This window comes from Notamacropus eugenii, chromosome 2 (genome assembly GCF_028372415.1).
Source record: "Notamacropus eugenii isolate mMacEug1 chromosome 2, mMacEug1.pri_v2, whole genome shotgun sequence".
NCBI classification, from domain to species: Eukaryota; Metazoa; Chordata; class Mammalia; order Diprotodontia; family Macropodidae; genus Notamacropus; species Notamacropus eugenii.
Window position 1 is genome coordinate 20,761,683 of NC_092873.1, and position 17,426 is coordinate 20,779,108.

The window sequence follows — 17,426 nt, forward strand, 5'->3', positions numbered from 1 at the left end:
TTGACCTCAGAAGTAAGAATTAGGAGTAATGGGTGGAAATTGCAGAGAGAGAAATGTAGGCTCAGTCTCAAGAAGAAAGTAGAAGCAAGGAGGTCTGCCCAAATAGGGAGTGGGCCGGTGGCCTCCCCCTACCCCACCAAGGTCATCATGCCAAGGCTGGATGACCTTGCTGTCAAGATGACTGTTGGTCAGGATGGGCTGGTCCTGATGACCTTTGACATCCCATCCAGCTCAGAGATTCTGGGCTTTTTGAGGTCTCTTTGTTGATGCAGACCCCCTGTCCTCTCCCTGCTCTGGCAGCCAGGTCACCCCAGGGTGTGTATGTTCTAGTACTCAGAGGCTCCTGGCTCCCCTTCCCTCCTTTGTCCCTGTATAGGCATCTCCTGTGGCAAGTCCATGATCAGCTCCATGAGCCTCATGGGGGGCAGCAGCGGCCTGCCCCTCTATGATCGGAATCATGTCACCGGGGCCTCGTCCAGCAGCTCGTCCAGCACTAAAGCCACTTTATACCCCCAGGTGAGTGGGAACAGGGGAAGGGATTGAAAGCAGGGAGGGGTGAAGAAGGGAGCAGCCACAGAGCTGGACTGGTGACTTCTTCTCACAGCCTCCTTGCCTCCCTTTCCAGGAGGGAAGACAACACTGACAAAAACCCAAGGCAAAGTCATTGGTGTATTAGGACAAAGCTTTTCCCCTTGAGCTGCTCTTTCTTTTCTTTCTTTCCTTCTTTTTTTTCTCTCTTTTCCTTCTTTATGTTCCTTTATATTTTCCTTCCCTTTGTTCTCTCAAAGCCAGGAAATGAACCCCAATCTTTTGACTTTTCCATCCAACCCTCTTTTTGCTAAACAACACAACCTTCGATATTCAACTCAGTTCACAAGCATTCATTAAATCTGCATCAGGTGCAGAGAATGGTTCTTGGTGCTGAGGATATAATGACAAAGAAATAATTCAATCCCTGCTTTCCAGAAACTTCTCCTTTGCTGGAGGTGGGGAGAGGGCAGGGACAGGGTGGTATGCTACATATGATCTTTAAATAGATCATTTGAAGCCAGAGACTACACTGGCAGTTATGGTGCCCAGGGAACAAGCCTGGCTTTGCCAAGGTCACCCAGTCAGTTATGGCAGGTCTGCCAAGCCCAGCGTGCTGTGCTACAGGAGGGAACAAATGGGATGAGAAAGAATGACCTTGCACACTGGGGAGACCAAAAGTATTCATGTGCTGGATTCCTCGCTTCCAGCGCTGCCCCTGACCACCGACTTGCTGTGGTCCTGAACCGGGCCCTTTCCTTCCCCTCCATCATACATGATGTTCTCACAGGTCTGGCGCCTCCCAGCTAGGATATTCAATGACCAGGAAGTAGATGTGGCGTAGAAAGGGGGCTCATATATTTAAGCTTAGCTTTAGCTTCCCAGAAGCAGAGAAGGCTCGGCCCCCAAACTGCCACCGCTCTCCAAGGGAAGTGACCATCATGGACACAATGGGTGGGAGTTTGTCGAGATTTAAAGAGCCCTTGTTGATATTGGCTGGGAGGCTGATCTGATGGAAGCAGAGCTCCAGTACACCTTCCAGATCACGGGCCACGGCTAAAGGGAAATGCCAGGACTGACTGAGGACACAGTCTTTATTCTCTCTTGGACTTTCTCTCCCTGCTCTCTAGTCCTGGCCGTTTCATCTCTAGTACAGCCTTCTAGACTGCCGTGAACACTCACGATTCTGGACCCAGAAAAGTTCCCTGAATTCAACTTCTCTGGACCTTAGACCTACCTCCCATGAGGGAGTGTCAGCCATTGGAATTCGCATGAACTCCATTGGGCCAGTGGAGACCATGGAGGACAGGCCCAAACTCTTGGTCGGAAACTGGCTAGATTTAGGATTTTTAATAAGCTGTGGTTTTCCACCATTCTTGTCATCCTGTCCACCTCAGACAATCCAAAGTTAGATTTAGGGAACCAGCATTCATCAGTGTGAGAAATTTGGATAAGACAGTGATGTGAGGTCTGAATTTTCATAATCCGTTGATTGTAGGACCTATGACATTCATTCTGATAAGCAGCAGAAGCATAGGCCTCCTCCAAGACACCAGAGACCAATGAGAGGATGCATCTTTTCCATCACAATGCATTTATTACAAGCCTACTGTATGAAGAACATTGTAGGAGGCCACATTGGCAGACTGGCTTTGAAAAAACACAGCTAGTCTGTTGTCCAATTAAATGAGATCATGTCTGTTAAGTGGCACCACAGGAATGCTGGGGACGTTTTGTGGTATTGTTACCTCTTCTGGGAGAAGAGCTGATGATGTAAGTGAGTAAGGATTTATTAAGCACCTACTGTGTGCCAAGCACTGTGCTAAGCAACTATGTGCAAACGAGTTACACCAGGGATGAATTAGAGAGAATGAACAGAGGGAAGACAGTAAGGCAGGAAAGGCATCTCACCCAAGTGGAATTGTAGCTAAGGCTTGAAGCAAGCTCGGGAAGCCAGTCGGCAGGCACAGGAAGACAGCCATGAAATGACTGTGGTCAGAAGGTGGAGGATCCTGTGCCAGGCACGGCCAGGGGGTCAGTGCCCTGTGAATGCAGAGCACATGGGGAAGTGTGAGGTAGAAGAAGACAGGAAAAGTGAGGGCGCAGGAGTTTGGGATTTTTTCCACTTAATAGTATTTTATTTTTTCCAACAACATATAGTATTCAACATTCATTTTTTTATAAGACCTGGAGTCCAAATTTTTCTCCCTCTCTACCCAAGACAGCAAGCACTCTGATATAGATTATACATATACAATTGTATTAAACGTATTTCCACATTAGTCATGTGGTGAAAGAATCAGAAAGAGAAAAAAAAGAAAATAGCCAACTTCATTCTGCATTCAGACTCCATGGTGTTTTCCTTTATGAGTCTTTTAGATTGTCTGGGATCATTGTATGGCTGAGAAAGGCTAAGTCATTCACAACTGATCACTGTTACACTGTTGCTGTTACGATGTACAATGTTGCTGTTATGATGTGCAATGTTCTCCTGGTTCTTCTCACTTCACTCAGCATCAGTTCATATAAGTCTTTCCAGGTTTTTCTGAGGTCCGCCTGCTCATCACTTCTTATAACTCAATAGTATTCCATTACATTCATGCACCACAATTTGTTCAGACATTCTCCAGTTGATGGACATTCTCTCGATTTCCAGTTCTTGGCCACCACAAAAAGAGCTGCTATAAGTATTTTTGTACATGTGGGTCCTTTTCCCATTTTTATAGTCTCTTTGGGATACAAGTCTAGAAGTGGTGTTGCTGAGTCAAAGGGTGTGCTCAGTTTTATAGCCCTTTGGACAGAGTTCCAAATTGCTCTCCAGAATGGTTGGATCCATTCAAAACTCCACCAACAATGCATTAGTATTCCAATTTTTGAGGGAGCAGGTTTCTAAGGCTTTGAATGCCAAAGAATTTTCTGTTTAATCTTGGAAGTAAGAGGGAGCTGCTGAAGTTGATTGAATAGGAGGGGTGTGTTTGACGTGGAAACTGATGAGATCACCAAGTGAAAGAATATCAAAGGAGAAGAGAAGAAGCCAGACAAAGTCCTAGAAGACACTCACCATTAATGGGAGTGACCTGAAAGAAGATCCAACAAAGGAGACTGAGAAGGAACTGTCAGATAGGCAGGAGGGGAGCCAGGAGAGAGTGGTATCTGGAAGACCTAGGAAGAAGAGAAGATGAAGAGGAGAGGGGCATCAGCAGTGCCAAGGGCCACAGAGAAGTCAAGAAGGACAAGGATTGAGAAGAGCCCATTGGATTTGCCAGCTAAGAGATACTGGTAACTCTAAAGAGAACAGTTTCTTTTGAATGATGAGGACCAAAGGCAGACGATTGAGAGTTAAGAAGACAGTGAGAGGAAAGGAAGTACAAGCTTTCCTGGATGATCTCTGGTCGTATAACTGCAAAAGGGAGGACACATATGGGATGAGAGCTAGTGGGCATGGCTGCATCAAGCAAGGGTTTTTTGAGGATGGGGAGACAAGGGTACTGCCAGATGACCCTTACCAAATTCAATTACCTTCTCTCAATCCTCATTCTCCTTTCTCTGTGCAACCTTTGACACTGGTAACCACTGTCTCCTCCGCCATACTGTCTTCTCTCTACGTTTTTGGGACAATTCTCTCTCTTGGTTCTCCTTCTCCCTCTCTGACTGCTGCTTCTCAGTCTCCTTTGTAGGCAGCAGGGAAGGAGCTGGTAGACAGGGAGAGAATGAGGGTAAATGAGGGAGTGGAGATGCCAAAGGGGTAGTCTTTTGGAAGAGGCCAGACAGAGTGGGATTGCTTGTGCAAGTAGAGGGTTGGCCTTGGTGAGAAAGCAGGCCACCTTTTCATTGGAGAAGGGGTTGAAGAAGGGGATGATGGCAGATTGCATTTGAGTGCTGTGAGATGAGGGGAGAAGGAGGTGCTTACAGCAGATGGCCTCAATTTTTTCATCAAATTATGAGGGAAGGTTGGTAGGGTTTCTTTCAACCCAGCCACAGAATTGAAAATCCAACTGGTATAGTGGATAGAGTGCCAGCCTGGGATGTAGGAAGGCACTGGTTCAGATCCTGACTCCGACCTTTCACAACCTCCCTCTAGCTTGCTTTTCCAGCCTCATTTCAAATTGCCTTCTTCTAAGCACTTGGCATTTCAACCAGACTGGCCTTCTTGGGCTTATATCACATATAAAACACCATCTCTCATCTCCATGCTTTGGTACAGGCATCCCCCAGTCCTGGAATGTACTTCCTCCTCGCCTTTGCCTTTTCGAATTCCTGATTTTCTTCAAAACTCAGCTCAAGCACTCCCTTCTGCATGAAGCTATTATGGACCACCCCTCACTCCTAGCAGCTCCTAGAGCATTCTCTCTTCCCAAACTAACCTAAGTATTAGTCATTTTTCAGTTGTGTCTGACTCCTTGGGATCCTATTTGGAGTTTTCTTGGCAGAGACACTGAAATGGTTTGCTATTTCCTTCTCCAGCTCATTTTACAGATCAGGAAACTGAGGCAAATCAAGTGAAGTGACTTGTCCAGGATTACACAGTTGGGACAGTTAGAGAGTGTTTGAGTCTGGATTTGAACTCAAGATGAGTCTTCCTGAGTCCAGGCCCAGTGTTCTATCCACTGCACCACCTTAAACATTTGAGGGCCATCTCCAGTTGTCTTGATCGATATCTGGCTACTGCACCCAGATGGCTCCAGTGGAGAGAGGGAGGCTAGTGACTCTGCACAGCCCTGCCTCACTTAAATCCAACTCACTTACATGTCACGGCATCCCCACTCTGATGGAGAACAGAGGACAAACAACAACTTAAGTATTTACTTTGAGACTCAGGGAGCTTGAGCTTCAGTCTCTAGGAAGGGCACACGGCTGGCAGTCCATGGCTCCCAGGTTAGAGCCTTCTCTGCAGCCCTCCAGGGATCTTGGTGACCTAAGGCAAGAGATAGTGCTGCCACCAGGGGGCATGGAGGGCAGCGGTGTGTGAGGTGCTGAGCCGCTTGTCCTTTTTCTCCCCAGATCCTGAACCCTCCTCCTTCTCCTGCCACTGACCGCTCTTTGTACAACACGGAGTTGTTCTACTGTTCAAACATTCCTTCAACCACGAGATCATACAGGTACGTGGTTTTCCTCCCAATTGCTCTGGGGGAGCCGCAACACCTGCGCCTGCCAGGGGACAGAGTAGGGGTCCCCCGGGCACCCAGGAGGAAAAGGAGACCCTTACTCAAGGTCACTCAGTAAGTTAATGATGGCCATGCGCCTGAAACCAGGCTCCTGGTTCCTTGTTTATGGATGAATCCTCAAATCAGACTGTTGATTTAATAGGATCGTAGATTTGGGGCTGGACATGTAGTCCCCCTTTTGCAGATGAGGACGTCAAGACCCGGGGAGTTTTGAATGGCTTGCTCAGGATCCTGCATAGACATAATGAGCAACAGTCAGGGTGGGACTTAAAGCCAGGTCCTGGGCCTGCAGACTCTCTACCAGACTGGTCCTCCTCTATCCCTGTCCAGTACTCACTGGGCACTGGAAGGGGTGGGCGTGGCTTTCTGTCTTGGGCAGGCACAGGTGCATTCGCCCCAGCCTGGCCTAAAGGGCTGGTGAAGGAGCTGCCAGGCATGTCCTAGAATCCCCAGGATTTCCCAAACAGGGAGCTGTCCAGTACAGAGGTCCTTTGCCCCCTTGTGGTCAATCCTGGGAACAGCCTCAGCCCATGGCAGCCCCTGAGTTGGGGAATCCAGCCAGAAGACCTGGGTTTCTTGTGCTGAACTCTAGCCACAGGGAGCACTGGAGAGAGCTGATAAGACCCCAGGCTCTGGGGAGCTGGGTACAGAGAAGGAACCTGCATCCCCAGGAAACCTTGGACCTTATCAATAGTAGTAATAATTGGCTACTGCTTAATACTGTGAAGGTGGTCTAAGAGTTGCAGCCCTCTAGGCCGTCTTGTTCCATGCCCTTATCGTACAGAGGAGGTAAAATGATTTGCCCAGGCATGTGGATCATGATTGTCAAATGCAGGATTTGAATTCAGGTCACTCACATTTCTATAGTGCTGTAAGTTCCATAAAGCACTCATGGAAACCTCAGGAGTTAAGTGGCTCTAAGTAGGAATATCCCCATTTTACAGAGGAGGAAACTGACATAGATAGTGTGCCTTGACCTGGCCATGGCTAGCCAAGCTGGGATTTGCCCCTGCATCTTCAGACTCCAGGTCCCAGGGCTTTCTTCTACTCATATCCTCTAGGGTCCAGAACTGTCCTACGCAGACCAGGTGCCCCTGGATGAGTGGACGTTGGCCTCCTTGCACCAACATCTTTGTTTCCCTCTTCCTATTCCAGACCATACATCATCAGAGGGATCGCACCCCCCACGACACCGTGCAGCACAGACGTTTGTGACAGCGACTGCACTACCAGCCGATGGAAAGCCAGCAAATACTACATGGATCTGAACTCCGACTCGGACCCCTACCCACCCCCACCCACACCCCACAGCCAGTACCTGTCAGCGGAAGACAGCTGCCCGCCGTCCCCAGCCACCGAGCGCAGTTACTTTCATCTCTTCCCGCCCCCACCTTCACCCTGCACGGACTCCTCCTGACCTCGGCCCCACCACCTGGGCCTGCTTCTTCCCCTACCCCTGTAAATATTTTTAAATATGAACAAAGAAAAAATATATTTTATGATTTTAAAAAATAAATAAATATGGTTGGGATTTTAAAACACAAAAATGTGAATAATACCAGGGTGGGCAGGGCTGTGAAAACTTTGTACAGTGGAAAAATATTTATAAATTTAATTTTTTAACTTAATTCCCTTTCTTTCTTTGCTATTTGACTTGGGTTCAGAGCCTCGAGTTGGCATGCCTGTGGCGTGTATTTTATCCTGATACCTCAATGGGTTTCAAGTCATCAGCTTGTTCGGGTCCATCTTTATTGGCCGAACCAAAGGATTCCACTGGATTGTGGGATATAAGTTACTTAGGGTCTGTACTAAGAAATGGTCACTGCCACCATTAAAGAGAGGGAGGGAAAAGCTGGCTATAGACCCTTTTTCACAGAGCTGGTGTGCCAAGATCCTGTAGTCAGAGTATCTGGATTGGCTTATTTTACCTAGAATTCTAATCAACTAGAAATCTCTATTTCCCAGCACTTCTAGACTTGGTGGAGTCCAAGGAAGCCTTTTCATGATTGTGTTCAGTTGTTTTTCTGTCATATCCAACTCTTTGTGACCTCAATGAGGTTTTCTTGGTGAAGATACTGGAGTGGTTTGCCATTCCTTCTCTAGTTCATTTTACAGATGAGGAAACTGAGGCAAACAGTGAAGTGACTTGACCAGGGTCCCACAGCTGGTAAGTGTTTGAGGCTAAATTTGAACTTGGGAAGATGAGCTTTCCTGACTTCAGGTCTGGCACTCTGTCCATTGCTATTCGTAAGCTAGTTGAGCAGCAGAATCATGGGCTAGAGGGTGGGGTGGCACATAAAACATAGAACCGTAAGGGACCTCAGAGACCCCCTAGTCCAACTCAGACCTGAATTGGAACCTTGGGTATGCCATACCCAACATGGGTCATCCAGCCCTTGGACCTCCCATGAAGGGATCTGGCCACCATCCAAGGCCACCCCTGATACTTTGGAACAGAATTGTTGGCTTGAGAAATGGCCCTTACATCAAGCCTAACTTACTCTTTGCAGTTACCACCCTTAGAGATTATACAGTCCAACCTCATTGTTTTACAAAGAAGGAAACTGAGGCCTCAGGAGATGATGGGACATGCCCGAGATCATATAGGTAGCAAATAGAGTCTGGATTCTGTCTACAATTTTATTCAATAAACATTTGTTTAGCCAGAAATCATCTCCACAGGCTGACCACCTGGTATTGAAAGGTCATCAGCTTGGCAGCTTGCAAGACATAAAACTATAAAATGGTGCCACACCTGCTTCCTCCATAATTGTGTGGGCAGAGGAGCAGGAAAAGGTGCAGAGAATGCCCCATTTTTGATCCCTCCACAAGCCTCGCTTTGACGGTTGTTCCCTGTAAGAGTGGATCCTTGTGGAATGCCCCATGTAGGTGCTGCATCATAGCAAAATGGGCATTCTTGCTAGAAGTGAAAGCAGAAGAAAGAAGAGAATTCTAGTTCATGGAAGGCTGACTCCCAGGGGCTGCCTCCAGGGGAAAAGAAAGGAGTTGGGGGCATGGGTTTTTCCTCATGCCTCAAAGCAGTAAGAAATCTTATTTCATGGCCAGTGGTTCCTCATCAGCTGCAGTGCTAATGACCAGTGTTTGCAGAAATAATTGCATCTTTGGTACCAACATCAGCTGCTGAGGTCAAAGCTGTGGCGAAATTCTAGGAAGAGCTCAATAAGACTTTCTAAAAGCTGGGAGTTGTTTTTTTAAAATATTTTTCCCCAACTAAATGTTAAAACCATCATTACCATTTGCTTTTTTTGTAAGTTTTGAGATCCAAATTCTATCCCTCTATCCCTCTCTCCCTGAGATGGTAAATAATCTGATATAGGGTGTCCATGTTAGGCCAGGAGTTCTTAACCTGGGCTCTGTGAACCAGCTCCAGGCGCAGTAGGTAAAGCGCAGGGTCTGAACTCAAGAAGATGTGGCCTCAGACATTTATTAGTCATGTGACAAGTCACTTAATCTCTTTTGCCTCACATCCCCCACCTGTAAAATGGGGGTAATAACAGCACCTGCCTGCCAGGATTGTTGTAAGGATTGAACTTAGCCCAGTGCCTGGCACACCAGTGCCATATAAAAGTTAGCTGTTATTTACAATTTTTATATAACTGTGTTTCAATACAATTGGTTTTCTTTGTAATCATGTGTTTTATCTTATGTACTTAAAAGCATTAATCTAGGGCATCTATGTGACAAGTGGGTAGAGCACCAGCCCTGGAATCAGTAGGATCTGAGCTCAAATCTGGCCTTGGACACCTATTAGCTGTGTGACCCTGGGCAAGTCACTTAATCCTGATTGCCTCTAAGAAAAAAACGAAAACAAAAAGACAACCGAGAAAACAAAACCCACTACTATCCCTGACTCCTACTTGCCCATCTCTGCACAGTCTTTTTGGGGGATTAGGCATTTACAGATCAAGGTCAGTGTCATCCTCCATGAGGACTGGGTTATTAGTGGACAACAAGGCCACAAAATGATGTTTGACAATGGGCTGCATCTTGACTGTCGCCTAATTGGCTGAAAGATGGAGATGATGAGTCCCCTTGGGCTTAGCAGGAGAACCCATGACTACCTGATGTTCTCTTTCACAGCATCTCTACAGGTGGATCAGAATTCAAGGTCCCTCGATAGAGGTAACTACAGAGATATCTCTCTTTGGGGACCCTCAGATCATAAACATTGACTATGACATCAAACCAGGAGTTATGTGTTTGCCAAAATTCACCCTCCCAGTGATGGAAGAGCCCCAGCCCTGGAGTCCAGGTCAAGGAGGGATTCTGTGAAGATACTGAGGTCCTTTGGTTGGTGAATTAGATTATGTTGTCTTCATCAGGCACCAAAGCATTGCAGAGACTTTGGGACTGACCTCTAATCTCTCAGAGGAGGTTGACCTTATCATCTACACAGGAAAGACCAAGTGGATGAAGGATGTCTATTGCCAGGATTTCAACATGCATCTAAGATGGCTGTTTGTCCAATAGAATATGTTATCTGGAACAGATTTCTTTTTTTTTTTTAAATTTATTTATTTAACTTTTCAACATTCATTTCCACAAAGTTTTGGGTTCCAAATTTTCTCCCCATTTCTCCCCTCCCCCACCCCAAAACGCCGAGCATCCTAATTGCCCCTATCACCAATCTGCCCTCTTTTCTAACATCCTTCTCTTGCCTTGTCCCCATCTTCTCTTTTGTCCTGTAGGGCAAGATAACTTTCTATACCCCATTACCTGTATTTCTATTTCCTAGTTGCAAGAACAATACTCAACAGTTGTTCCTAAAACTTTGAGTTCCAACTTTGCTCTATCCCTCCCTCCCCACCCATTCCCTTTGGGAAGGCAAGCAATTCAATATAGGCCATATCTGTGTAGTTTTGCAAATGACTTCCATAATAGTCGTGTTGTATAAGACTAATTCCCTCTGTCCTATCCTGCCCCCCATTGCTTCTATTCTTTCTTTTGATCCTGTTCCTCCCCAAGAGTGTTGACTTCAAATTGCTCCCTCCTCCCACTGCCCTCCCTTCCATCATCCCCCCACCCTGCTTATCCCCTTATCCCCCACTTTCCTGTATTGTAAGATAGATTTTCATACCAAAATGAGTGTGCATTTTATTCCTTCCTTTAGTTGAATGTGATGAGAGTAAGCTTCATGTTTTTTCTCTCACCTCCCCTCTTTTTCCCTCCACTGAAAAGTCTTTTACTTGCCTCTTTTCTGAGAGATAATTTGCCCCATTCCATTTCTCCCTTTCTCCTCTCAATATATTTCTCTCTCACTGCTTAATTTCATTTTTTTAAAGATATGATCCCATCCTATTCAATTCACCCTGTGCTCTCTGTCTCTCTCTCTCTGTCTCTCTCTGTCTCTGTCTCTGTGTGTGTGTGTGTGTGTGTGTAATCCCACCCAGTACACAGATACTGAAAAGTTTCAAGAGTTACAAATATTGTCTTTCCATGTAGGAATGTAAACAGTTCAACTTTAGTAAGTCCCTTATGACTTCTCTTTGCTGTTCACCTTTTCATGCTTCTCTTGATTCTTGTGTTTGAAGGTCAAATTTTCTTTTCAGCTCTGGTCTTTTCAACAAGAATGCTTGAAAGTCCTCTATTTCATTGAAAGACCATTTTTTCCCCTGAAGTATTATAGTCAGTTTTGCTGGGTATGTGATTCTTGGTTTTAGTCCTAGTTCCTTTGACTTCTGGAATATCCTATTCCACACCCTTCAGTCCCTTAATGTGGAAGCTGCTAGATCTTGTGTTATCCTGATTGTATTTCCACAGTACTTGAATTGTTTCTTTCTAGCTGCTTGCAATATTTTCTCCTTGACCAGGGAACTCTGGAATTTGGCCACAATGTTCCTAGGAGTTTCTCTTTTTGGATCTCTTTTAAGCGGTGATCAGTGGATTCCTTGAATACTTATTTTGCCCTCTGGTTCTAGAATCTCAGGGCAGTTTTCCTTGATAATTTCATGAAAGATGATGTCTAGGCTCTTTTTGTGATCATGGCTTTCAGGTAGTCCCTGAAAGTGGTGGGGGGGTGGGATCCAGTCAAGCTGTGGAGGCAGGGCCACCATTGAGTGCAAGACAAAGACCAGCTCCCTCAGTGCCCCCAGGGGTTTTTAGGATCCAGCAATGGTCTCGGGCTGCTGTAGGGGCTGCCTGAGATCTGCTGCCGCTTGCCTGATGTGGCCTCTGCAGCCGTTGCCTGAGGCCAGAGCTATGGGAAGGCCCTTCTCCCTTCCTGGCCAGCTGGAAAAACCCCTGTCACTGACCTTTGGCGCCTGTGGGTTGAAGGATCTGCGGACCCTCTGCTGCTGCGACTGGAGATTTTGCCCCCCAAGGGCTGTTCGGGAGTTGTGTGTGGGTGGCCAAGGCTGGGCTGGGCTCTGTCCTTGGCTCCACGTCCAGTGCAACCGACCTTTCCCGTGGGCCTCTCAGATCACCCTGGGCTGGAAATTTCCACTCTGTTGTTCTCCACTTCTGCTGCTCCAAAATTTGTTGAGAGTCCTTTTCTACAGGTATTTTATGGGCTGTGTGGGGAGAGCCTGCGTTTTTTTGTCTTTGTAGTCCACCATCTTGGCTCTGCCCTGGAACAGATTTCTAATACAGATAATACAGATGGACATTGAACTGTGTCCAGAATGGGAAAGGAGGAAGATGGGCTGTATTGCCTTTGGAAAACTGCAAATATAAACATTTTGCCCATGTTATCATATAGCAGTGAAACCCAGAACCTCCTTGTTTATAAAGAATTAGGGGCATGAACATCACGCAGAAGACCATGGAGTGGGTATGCACAGATACAATGCAGAACCAAGGACAAAATCTGAAGATGAATAGAAGAAAAGGGTATTGTCCAGGAATTGTGAGATAGGAAGAAAAGATAGGTTGGTGAAGGGTTGAAGGTGGAGGAAGACTGGTGTCCAGTCAGAGGGTTCCACTGGTACCCTCATGGTGTCAGAGAAAATCAAGGAAGACTTCCAGCATGCTGGGTGGGCCCCTGTGATGAACACTTGGGAGGACATAGATGAGAGTCACAGAGGATGGGCAGGTGTGGTTGGGCTGGAAGTTGGCCCATTTGGCTGGAGAAGATAGTACGTAGGCAAACAATGGAACCACTGCCTTGAGAGAGAAGTTGAGGTCAGATGATGGAATGGTAAATGTCAAACAGAGGAGTTTCTATGTTATTCTAAAGATGATAGGACCATAGTAACCTAGTGTTTGACCGACTGAAAGATCCAAGACTTTGGGACAAGAAATCACTATTTGAAAAAAATTGCTAGGAAAATTGGAAAATAGTTTAGCAGAAACTAGGTGTAGACCAACATCTTACACCATATCCTAAGATAAGGTCAAAATGGGTATGTATTTTAAACATAAAGGGTAAAGTCATAAGCAAAGTAGGGGAGAATGAAATGAATATTGTATTTGTTAAATTTATGGAAAGAGGAAGAATTTATGGTCAAACGAGAGACAGAGAGCATCACAAGATGTAAAATGGATAATTTTGATTACATCAGATTAAAAACAACGCCAATGTAGCAAAGATTAGAAGGAAAGCAGAAAACTGGGGGGAGGGATTTTTACAGCAAGTTTCTCTGATAAAGGCTGCATTCCTTATATAGAGAACTGAGTCAAATTTATAGAATACAAGTCATTCCCCAATTGTTAAATGGTCAAAGGATGTGAACAGGTAGTTTTCAGAAGAAGAAATCAAAGCTATCTATAGTCATGTGAAAAAATGTTCTGAATCATGATTAATTAGAGGGGCAAATTAAAAGAACCTTGAGGTATCGCCACACACCTATCAAATTTACTAATATGGCAGGAAAGGGAAATGACAAATGTTGAAGAGGATGTGGAAAAATAGAGACTAATGCATTGAATGCATTGTTAGTAGAGTTGTGAACTGATCCAATCATTCTGGAGAGCAATTTGGACCCATGCCTGAGGGGCTATAAAACTGTGTATACCCTTTGATGTAGCAACATGAAATATTAGGTCTGCACCCCAAAGAGATCAAAGGAAAATACACACACACATATACATATATAGATATAGATATATACCCATATACACTCACATATATTTATATGCATATATGTATATGTGTATAATATTTATAGCAGCTTTTTTTGGGGTGGCAAAGAGTTGGAAATTGAGAGATGCCCATCAATTATGGAGGCTGAACAAGTTGTGGTATATGATTGTAATGGAATACTGTTGTGCTATAAGAAATGATGAGCAGGATGCTATCAGAAAATCCTGGAAAGACTTACATGAACTGATGCAAAGTGAAATGAGCAGAAGCAATAGATCACTGTACACAGTAACAGCAATAGCTTATATAATGAGCTATAAATGACTTGGCTATTCCCAGCAATACAATGACATAAGACCATTCCAAAGGACTGAAAATGAAAAGTGCTATCCACATCCAAAGAAAGAACTGATGGATGCAGATCGAAGCATGTTTTTTTATTTTGTTTTTTTTTTAACTTTCTTTATTCTTGGTTTTTGGTCTGTGTTTTCTCTTACAACATGGCTAATATGGAAATGTTTTGTATGACTGCACATATATAATCTATGTCAAATGGCTTGTTTTCTCAAGAAGAGCGGAGAGAAGGGAGAGAGAAAGCGAATATGAAACTCAAAATAGAAAAAAAAATGTGAAGCATTTTTGTTTACATGTAATTGAGAAAAAAATTAAATTTAAATTTTTAAAAAGAATAGGGTGACCAAAGAGGGCAAGGGACCGCCAAGATGGCAGATTCAAGGCAGCTGCCCAGCTGAACTCTCCCAACATTTCTTTCTGAACAACTTTGAAATAACTCCTCAAATCAGTTTTGGATGGCAAAACCAGTCAATGTAAGTGACACATTTTCCCAGCCCAGCTTAGGAGGATGGCTTGAGAGGTATGACATTGGGGTGGGGGCAGCCCCAGGTATAGCAGCATCTCCAGCAGGGAATCTTGGAGGAGGTGTGAGAGCATCAGCAGCATCCTTGGGAGCTCTCAGTCCAGAGGGAGCTGAAGGAATTCTCCCAAGGCCAGTTGGGGGCTGAGAAGCATGGTGAGGATCCAAGCCCAGATCTGCTGGTTCCGTCTAGCTATCTTTCCATCACACATGGCCTCTGGATGTGTAAGGTCATCTTGTCTAATCTGCTCATTTTGCTGATGAGGGAGCTGAGGCTCAGAGAGGGTCAGTAAGTTGCCCAAGGTCACAGAGCTCTTTGGTAGCAGACCCTGAAGCTAGAGCCCAAGCATCCTGCCATGCAGGTCATGGTACCTATGAGTGGAAGAAAGGGAAAAAACAATCTGTCTAGAAACCCTTGGAGGGGGGTATCTATTTCTTAACTAGGTGCCTGCATGAGAGTGAGCTGCCCGGGCACATCTGCCCAGGGGTCCTGAGGCTCCCTTGGGCATACTCCACAGTCTCCCTGACCAGTGACCCCTGGCTATTCCCTTTGGGTGATGCCCAGCATTCTGCTGCTACACCAAGGCCTTTGACACTGTTAGTCGTGAGGGCTTTTGGAAAATCATGTCAAAATTTGGTTGAAGCTCATCAATGTTGTACGTCAATTTCATGATGGCAAGTTTGCCCAGGTTTTGGATAATGGACAATACTCTTGTGCCTTCGCAGTCACCAATGGAGGGAAGCAGGACTGTGTGCTTGCTCCCACGCTTTTTAGCATGATGTTTTCAGCCATGTTGACAAATGGTTTCAATGAGGATGAACATGGCATCAAGGTCAACTACCCTACTGATGGTAAGTTCTTCAATTTGAAAAGGCTACAAGCCAAGACCAAAGTGGAGGGAGTGTTGGTGCATGACTTTCTGTTTGCAGATGATTGTGCACTCAATGCAGCCTTTGAAGCTGAGATGCAACAAAGTGTGGATCAATTCTCTGCTGCCTGTGCTAATTTTGGCCTAATAACACCAAAAATACACAGGTGCTCCATCAGCCACCACCACACCATCCACAAGTGGAACCATCAGTTACAACAAATGGAGAAGTTTTGAATGCTGTGGATAAGTTCACTTACCTTGGTAGTGTACTTTCCAGGGATGTACACATTGACAATGAGGTTGATGCATGCATTGCCAGATCTAGCTCAGTGTTTGAGAGACTCCAAAGAAAGGTTTGGGAGAGAAGAGGTATTAGACTGACTACCAAACTGAAGATCTACAGAGTCATTGTGCTGACCTCATTGTTATATGCTTGTGAAACATGGACAGTCTACCAGCACCATGCCAGGAAACTGAATCACTTTCGTTTGAACTGTCTTAGGAAGATTCTGAGGATCACCTGGCAGGATAAGGTAGCAGACACTGAAGTCCTTGCTCGAGCTGAACTGCCAAGTATTCAAACTACTTCAGAGTGCAACTCTGATGGGCTGGCCATGTTGTTTGAATGCAAAATGTATGCTTGCCAAAAGGACTATTTTATGGAGAACTCGCATGGGGCAGGCACTCACATGGAGTCAGAAGAAGCGATATAAGGACGCTCTCAAGGTGTCTCTCAAGAACTTTGGATTTGACTGTGCAACATGGAAGACACTGGCACAGGACTGCTCAGCGTGGCATGCCCACCTAAGAAAAGGTGCTGTGCTGTTTGAGCAAAGCAGAATTGAGACAGCACAAAGTAAATGCAGGATACTCAAATTTGGGATATCCACCCCAAATATTCACGGACTATCTGTGCCCAACCTATGGTAGAGCATTCTGAGCTTGTATTGATCTGATCAGCCACAGTCAGACACGCTGAAATTTCACTTTACAATGGTAATGTCATTTTGGTCCTCTTTGAGGATGAAGGCAACAACCACCTTCACCATCTCCCATCACCATGTCTTTGCATAGGCTTGCCCCATGCCTGCCATAATCTCCATTCTCACCTCCAGCTCCCTTCAAAGATTATCTGAGGGGCCACCTGGTTCCCTATAAGGGTTAGCCCTGCCGCTCCCCTCCAAAATAATTTGTATTTGTTTCACATATGTAATGGACACACTGGCCAATGGGAGGCCCATTCTTTGAATATTTCATATGCCTGACGATTGGGACTCCCGCTGGCCAATCTCCCATCCTCCTTCACATATTCCTCTAATAGAATGTCATCTACATCCTGAAGGGTAAGGGGGTGTTTCATTTCTGTCTGCCCATTCTCAGCTCCAAGCATGGGCCTGGCACATCATTATCACATCACCATCATCATCATCATCATCACCACCACCACCACCGTCATCATCATCACCATCACCATCACCATTACGATCACTACCATCATCATCACCATGATCACCATCACTACCATCATCACATCATCATCATCATCACCACCACCATCATCACATCACCATCACCATCACTACCACCACCACCACCACTATTGTCATCATCATCACCATCACCATCACCATTACTATCACTACCATCATCATCATCACCATCACCATCACCATTACTATCACTACCATCATCATCACCACCATCATCACATAACCATTATCACCACCACCATCATCACCACCACCATTACTACCACCACCACCATCATCATCACCACCATCACCATCACCACCACCATCATCACCACCATCATCATCATCACCATCATCATCATCACCACCATCATCATCACCACCATCACCATCACCACCATCACCATTACCACCACCACCACTATCATCATCACCACCATCACCATCACCATCATCATCACCACCACCATCACC

The 17,426-nt window shown here is 45.5% G+C and overlaps 1 protein-coding gene across 1 annotated transcript in view; it reads left to right on the forward strand.

Moving 5' to 3' along the window:
- The window catches only part of LRP5 (LDL receptor related protein 5), a 144,903-nt gene extending 137,582 nt beyond the window's left edge, over positions 1 to 7,321 (forward strand). The window contains exons 21-23 of the mRNA XM_072639367.1: positions 377 to 516; positions 5,530 to 5,627; positions 6,849 to 7,321. Coding sequence (XP_072495468.1) covers positions 377 to 516; positions 5,530 to 5,627; positions 6,849 to 7,110 — 500 coding nt within the window. The 3' untranslated portion in view covers positions 7,111 to 7,321. The remainder of the gene's footprint in view (positions 1 to 376; positions 517 to 5,529; positions 5,628 to 6,848) is intronic.
- The last annotated feature ends 10,105 nt before the right edge of the window (positions 7,322 to 17,426 follow it).